Raw genomic sequence first — 7859 nt, forward strand, 5'->3', positions numbered from 1 at the left:
AAGACTAAGACTAACTGAGTGGTGGGTGTGGCGTTATGACACACTTCCCGTGATGGCAGGGGGTGTGGCCTTATGACACACTTCCGGTGATGTCAGGGGATGTGGCTTTATGACACACTTCCAGTGATGTCAGGGGGTGTGGCATATGCTAATGAGTTATGCTAATAAGTTCCCCTAGCTCTTTTTCTACGAAATGACCCCTGCTAACTTCCCTTGGGAAGCAGTGGCAGGTAGGACTCCTTGACAGTCTAGTTCTTCTGCCTCTGCAGGTCACCAGGTTGGAGCAGACATGGACCACTTTGAGGCACTGCTACACCCAGACAGCCATCTTGTATGAGAAGCAGCTGAAGCCGTTCAGCAAAGCCTTGCATGAAGGAAGAGGTGATTACATGTGTGATTGCAGGCAGCCCGCATGACGTCTCTCATCATTGTAACTCAAGTACTTAGGCCACAGCCACTATCACATTAACAAAGGGGGTAGAAGCAAATAAAGTCCTGCCACCGAGAATAATGTGTAGACTCCGTTAGACCCAACCATGCCCTGTCTTGCTTGGGGTTCACTCCTGATTTCCCATTTTTTTTCCTTTGCATGGGGAAATATGGAAGGGAAAGTATTCTCCAGTTCCCTATCACTGGGCACTGAACTACCTAGCAAATAAGGAATCCTGTCTAGTCCATTTTTATCTCACCCTTCCTCTAAAGAGCTTCAGTTGGTCTCCCTTGTCCAGTTAACTTCAAACCCCCCCCCCCCAGAAAGGTGGGGCGGGGCTCAGTGTCACCCAGCAAGCCTCACAACAGAGTGGGGGTTACAACCTGGGTCCTCCCAGACCTCAATCTGACACACTGACCACTATAGAACATTGGGTCTCATATAAGTATGCAACGGCCCACGTTCAAATGTAAGGAAACGAGACCTATGTGAACGAGTTTTTCGTTAATACTGAATCATTCCCTTCGAACGAAAGCCCTGTTTTTGTCTGAGACGAGGAGGACATCCGGGCATGTTTGGGTACTACTCTTCCCATCACCCTAGGAGGCAGGAACTGGATTGCTCTTTCCACCCCCAGTGGGGAGGGGAGTACCCACCCTTGTCGGTTCTTTTCCTGCCTCCTCAAAGAGTGCATGAGTTCTTTGAGCTCCATGGGACAACCAGTTCTCAAAAGAGCAGCTAGACTGCGAGATCTTTCCCTTTCATGTGCCTGACCTTCCTTGTCTTTGTGGGTTTTATTTGTCAACCATTTGTCTTCCCCACCGGCTAGGCTTTCCAGCTAAAGGGAGAGTTGTTGGTGTTGTCATGCCAGTCTGCCTCCTCTTTCTTTCCTCCCCCCCCCCCAAATCCTTTGTACCACATTGGTGTATGTCTTCAGTTGACTCAGCTGCTGAAGTTTCAGATGCAGCAGCTTCTTCAGAAGGTGAGCTGGAGATGATTCTTTCCAGGCAGCATAGCAGGAGGGCTCTGCATAAGGTCTTGTCACAACCCAGCGCCCCAATAGAGCTCCATCTAGGGTGGAACTGTAAGCCGCAAAGCACTGCAAAACCAGCAAGGGAGATGGAGAGCAAATTGGTGCACCAGCTTCCCGTAAAGTGCAGTGAGAGAGGCCTCACTCCCTAGAGCAGGCCTCTAGACCGGTAGACAGTAAGCTTCCACTCCTGCAGGGGGTCATCAAGCAGAAGGTGAACCAGAGATTATTTTCTGAGATTATCCTTCCAATCTTTGCTGGAGGAATTTGTTAACAAGAAAAAAAAATCCAGTAAGCCAAAGCAGACTTCCAAAAAGAGGCGTAGTGAGGCTAATAAGCAACCCCTTTGGGGCTCTTTGGGGACAGCCTAGATGACATTATCACAGAAACAAAGGACAAGAAAAATCCTATGCCTTTCACCTATGAACAAGATGACAAATGCGCCAAAGGCTATGAAATTCAGGCCTTCAGTTTAATAGAACTATACCTAGGTTCAGAGCAGAGTTCAGAAGAAATTCCTGGAACAAGTCAAGACTACCGTATCACTCCAGTCACCAGCCCAGATCTGCTGGACAGTCAGCTGGAATAAACAAGAATGCAAAGCAAAAAAACCAACAATCCTGATGCCAGGACTGTTCAAGTGGGGAGAAGACTTTAGCAATTTCAGGCAACTTGGCTGAGATCTACCTTGGACAGGTGGGTAAAAGAAAATCTCAAACGGCCACCTTCTAGATTTTCTGCTCCTCCACCCAGTCACTGTCTGCACTCCCCAGTCTCAAACTGCCTGTTAAAACGACAGCGTACCCTCAATGCCATAAATCACCTTCTGGACATAGATGCAATAGAGCCCGTAGTATCATCACAGCAGTTCTCAGGAATTTACTTATCACCCTTCAGTAAACAGTTCGAAATTAAAATGGAGCCCGGAGAGTGGGTCTACTATTCTTGAACAAATTTGTGAGGTACTGATGCTTCAATATGGAAGCACTGAGAACCATTGCAGAATCTCGTCTGGTGGGAGCATTTATGAGATCAATACACTTGACAGAGCCCTATCTCCATGTACTGATTTTTCCAGCACACTGTTACTTCCCCAGAGTCCCCTTTGGAAAACTTAATTTCCAATACAAGGCCATGTTTTCGGTGTGACACCTCTTCCCAGAATATTTACAAAGCCCCTTGTTCATTAGTAGCTCACCTGAGGACCTAGGGGATCCATGTGCATCTATACCTGGATGGACTTCTAACCAGGTCAACCCTCCCACACAAAAACTGTCAAGGATCTAGAGTGCCTCACAGATCACAGGCTCCTAACCAACATCCAGAAAAGTCAGTTGCCTCCCAACATAATCAGTACTCCTCGAGGGGGCAACCACAGACTCTCACCAGGGCAAACTATCATTACCTCCAAAAAGTGCACAGAAAATAGTAAAGGCAGTAAAAAGATGGTTAAAAAATGGATCTCATGATGCTAGCCCAATTACAAGGTTCAGTGATTGTAGCAATCGATTCTCTCACTTGGGCCAGGGCCCACTCTTGAGAACTACAGTGGCTGATACTACCATATCAGAGGCACATTGCCCTCAAACAACATATCAAACTGAACATAGAAGACGACTATGTTTTTATACCCCACTCTTCTCTACCTTAAGGGGTCTCAAAGCGGCTTACAATGGCCTTTCCCTTCCTCTCCCCACAAGCACCTTGTGAGGTTGGTGGGGCTGAGAGAGTTCTGAGAGAACTGTGACTGGCCCAGGGTCACCCAGCAGGCTTTATGTGAAGGAGTGAGGAATCAAACTTGGCTCTCCAGATTAGAGTCTACCTCTCTTAAACACCATACCACGCTGGCTTCCCCCAAAGAAGAATCTTGCTGGGTGGATGATCAAGAACCATCTCTCTAGGGCAATGCTGCTTCAGTGGTCTGCAGATGTATGGATTACCATGGACACAAGCCGTAGTGGGTTGAGGAGCCTATTGCTCACTGGGACATGTACAGGGCACATGGACCAAAACAGAATCCATACGTGGCATAAACTTCCTGAAGTTGGGAGTGATCTCCCTAAGCCTACGAGATTTTCAAGAGAAAATAAAGAACATCATGTGTGCATAAGAACAGACAACAATGCAGCCACAGCACATGTAGATCACCAAGGAGGGACCTACAGTATTACTGGTTCCTGTTAAGGTTTAAGTTGTTTCAGAAAGTTGGGATGGAGGAAGGGCTCAGGGCACACGAAGTAGTCTCTTTAGGAATTGTGGAAGCCTCCAAAATGAAGAGGGTGGGCACTCCTTCTCCCCGTGGGGGTGGAAAGAGCAATCTAGTTCTTGCCTCCTAGGATGATGGGAATAGGAGTCCCCAAACATGCCAGGATGTCCTCCTTGCTCTCAAACAAAAGGAACCTTCACAGTAAATCCAGTGTTCCATTTACTCCCTTCTGGATTAAGGCTGACTGGATAGTAAGTTTCTTTTGGGTTTCACCAAGACACTGATGACAAGGTCCACTCAACGAACGTATGGCACACATCCTGTCTCCTGTAGAGAAGGTGGAACCATTACAGGCCACTTTTCCTGCGCCAATACTAATAGCTGGATTCTGTTAGGCTATTTGATGGGAAATAATACCTAATAATATGGGGATGTTAATTGGTAGCATTTATAGTACTGCATGATAAATGAAATAATTACTAAAACCTGGTATATTTGGTGTAAAGAAGCTTATCCTGCTTTAACAGACTACTTTGGAGTTGTGCAGGAGTGAATGGATTTACTCTCACTTGCTTTTAGAGACAACTTGTATTCCGCAAAACGTCATCACTGTACCCCTACTGATGCCTCTGGTTACTCTGCTGGAACGTCAAGCAGTTGTGTTTGATGGGATGGATGTTTGGGAGAACACTGACCAAAGCTGTGAAATCATGTTGAAACATTTAGCAACTGCTCGCTCGATAGCACAAAATGCCAACCTGTACAGAACAAATGCAGAACGGATCCTTCAAGGTATGAAGAGGAGGAGGAAGGAGCACTTCTTAACATTGTTACAGCTGCATGGGTGGTGTTGTGTTGGATTGTTTTTGGGTTTTTGCAGAATTAAGACACACAGGAGGGTGGAACAGGGACCTGTTTAAATAATACTGTAGGTATTATGTCCAAGGGAGTTGAAATGTGATTTTAGAAATAAGAATAACTGTCCTTTTTAATTTCAAAGGGATGGTGGTGTAAGGACAGATTTACTTTGAGCCACTGGGATGGTGGGAAAAGCAGAGTATAAATATTTTAATTAATTAAATATCCTGTGCATACTTGACCACTGTGATCCATAAGACTGTGCTGGGCCATGTCTGCTACTACCTGTTTATAGTACAAAACAGGAAGAGCAGGAACAGCACCAGTCATGCAAGTCGATGAGGCTTGTGAGAAATGGTACCTGCCCATTCTAGCTGCTTATCATGACTCATTCCTTACTTAGCACAAATAGCATGATAGAGTGGAACACAGGACACTGCCACGGTGACTTGGCCACTGCTACGGTACCGTAGTAATGGCAAGAAACATTTCTAAAGTAACAAAATGTATTGCTACGGAAAAAATACTTGCTTTATGCTGGAAAAGAGGTCTGTGACATTTTAAAGACTAGCTCTTCTATTATCGTACTTTAATTCATTCAGTTATTGAATTCATCTAATTCATTCGATGCGGTGGCTCAAGTGGTTAAGACGCTGAACTGCAGGCTGTGGAAGGTCTGTAGTTTAGCAGTTCGAGACCCGAGTTGCCGCATGATGGAGTGAGCGCCCGTCTCTAGTTCCAGCTCCTGCCAACCTAGCAGTTCGAAAGCAAGAAATTGCAAGTAAATAGGTACTTCAGTGGGAAGGTAACAGCGTTCTGTGCGCCTTGGTGTTTAGTCATGCCGGCCACATGACCACAGAAACGTCTTCGGACAGCGCTGGCTCTTCAGCTTTGAAACAGAGATGAGCACCGCAACCCTAGTGTCGGATTCGACTGGCTTTCAAGCAAGGGAACCTTTACCTTTTTACCCATCCAGGGAACAGAGAAGAGCACCAGGTAGCATCTATAGCAACAGCCAGCTATCCCTCAGCCAGGGGCTCTGGAGTTGGAGCTCCAGATTCCCATTGTCCAAGTGTCGCTACTCGGGAGCCTAAAATATTGTTAGGGCTGTCATTTTTTTTTTTTTTAACATGGAAGAATATCCCCAGGATTGCGGCTGTGTGGAAGAATACCCAGTGGGAATAAATTGTCCTTCTGGTGTCTCCTTCGCCCATGGAAATGCTGATCGCCACTTTGGGGTCAGGAAGCAATTTTTCTCCAGGCCAGTTTGGCCAGGGATCCTGGAAGTCTTTTTGCCATCTTCTGGGCAAAGAACAGGGGTTACTGGGGGTATTTGTGAATTTCCTGCATTGTGCAGGGGGTTGGACTAGATTACCCCAGAGGTCCCTTCCAACTCTATGATTCTATGAGAATCACTCAACAGCAGTTGACATAAATGCATAAATGAAGTGTTTTCCAGGTGCCATATGCACAGAGAAGAGCATCAGCAGCAAGCTCCTGCAGCTAGGACCATGAATGGGACAGTTTGTCCTTTTGCTCAATAGACAGATGGAGGCTTTTGTCTTGAACGTTTCTTTTGTGGAAATGCTGTTTTATAGCTGTCCTTACATATTTTGTCTTTTTGTTTCAACAGGTTTTCAACCAGATGATGAGCTAAGTGAAGTCTTCAAAACAGACTTCCAGATGAGGTTGCTCTGGGGCAGCAAAGGAGCACAGGTTAACCAAAGTGAAAGATACGAGAAATTCAACCAGATATTAACTGCACTCTCCCGAAAATTAGAACCTCCTCTAACAAAGCAGACTGAGCAGTGAAGTGTCTAATGGACTTTCCACATGTGCAGTTGATTCAGTATAACTACTTGTCAAAGAGAAAAAATAAACTGTAAAACAGGGACTAAAAAGGAGCTGGGGTGGGGGAGCAAAATGTTTTCCAACGCTTCCTTATCCTATGTTGGTTATCCTGCTCACACCTTGTATACTACGACATTCATTATTTACAAAAAAGACCAAGTTGTCTGTAGAAAGGTGACCCCAGCTGATTATCATGTAGCGGACATGATGTCACAATGCTACACAGTCAGATGTGCATACATGACAATTTCATGAACCCAGTTACAACGTTTTCTAAATCAGCAGTAGCTACTCTTTGCCCAAATAGATCCACCCCCTTTTGGGGAAGGAGGAGGGGCTGAAGGGGGGGGTCACTTTTGTTCCATTTGTAAAAAAAGCACCCATTCTCTTCTGGCACAGCCCTATTGGTATGTGAAATTCACAGGGCCTTTCAAACCTGAAAATTGCACAATGTGCATTTATTTATGATTTTTTAAAATAAGAATGACTACTGATTTATAAACGAATAACTATTTATTTGTTAAGGACGTTATCTTTTAATTATCTAGTGAAATGCTGTCCACAGCATAAAAGCAGTGCTTAGTTGTTTTAGTAGCTTTTTGTTGAGTCATGCATCAAATAATGTTATTAGCAAATGTAAATATGAGTACAGGGTATGGGAATAGCTTTGCAGAAGGTATCAGTTATATGATATCTATTAAATGGATGTGGAAAATTGTACATACACTTGTCAATTAAAGTATATGTATGTGGAAAATTTTCCATTGCATCAAAGGAGAGAAATAATTTGAGATTCAAGCTGTCCAAGACTGATACTGTGGGAATATTTTTGCATTTTAATTTTTGCTGTATGTGCAAATAATCTTAATTATTTATTTTTTTAACTGAACTGAATAGGAGGTTTTGGTGGTAATTAAGTTTCTCCCCGTCACTGCTCATACCCAAAACAATTCCAGTTGTCCAGTTTACAATGAATGAGACAAAGAAGGTAACATTTTTCTTGCCAAGGATTTGTAAAGCAGCATCAAGAACTTAATTGGGAACACTGAATAAGGTGATGGAATGAATGAATACTTGGAAGAGGTCAGCAGCTGACAGGAGGGGACTGTAGTGAGTGTTATGATGTGCACTGGGACTTTTACTTCATTAACACAATGCAGCTTGAACTGTCTTGAATTGTTCTCTGCTTTATATAAAAATGTCAGAGCTGTCATGGAGGTAGTAAGGTGCTACTGCATCTGGGCTATGTTTTCTCAACATCAGGTACCTAATTCAAAACATCACTTCACGTCAGAGAGCAAGGCAGGGTCTCCAACAGCTAGCCCATAAAACAGCTAGTAGCTTGCTGGCTGCTGCAGAATAGCTTATGCAGGCTCTGGACAGCCTCAGGAAAAGCTTGTGAAATGATCTGCCTGATGCTTTTCTTTTCTTTTTAAAGCAAAAACAAGCCCGCCCTCCCCAACCCGGTAATAATTTTCTCTGTG

General features: G+C 44.5%; 1 protein-coding gene across 3 annotated transcripts in view; it reads left to right on the plus strand.

Annotated features, from left to right (window-relative positions):
- Nucleotides 1-6947, plus strand: part of BCAR3 (breast cancer anti-estrogen resistance 3) — an 86559-nt gene extending 79612 nt beyond the window's left edge. For all 3 annotated transcript variants that reach the window (XM_015413334.1, XM_015413332.1, XM_015413333.1), the window contains 3 exons: nucleotides 270-381; nucleotides 4246-4458; nucleotides 6158-6947. In XM_015413334.1, the coding sequence (XP_015268820.1) occupies nucleotides 270-381; nucleotides 4246-4458; nucleotides 6158-6336 (504 nt within the window). In that variant the 3' untranslated portion in view covers nucleotides 6337-6947. The remainder of the gene's footprint in view (nucleotides 1-269; nucleotides 382-4245; nucleotides 4459-6157) is intronic.
- The last annotated feature ends 912 nt before the right edge of the window (nucleotides 6948-7859 follow it).

Source organism: Gekko japonicus, unplaced genomic scaffold (assembly GCF_001447785.1).
Source record: "Gekko japonicus isolate JY-2015 unplaced genomic scaffold, Gekko_japonicus_V1.1 scaffold70, whole genome shotgun sequence".
Taxonomy (NCBI): domain Eukaryota; kingdom Metazoa; phylum Chordata; class Lepidosauria; order Squamata; family Gekkonidae; genus Gekko; species Gekko japonicus.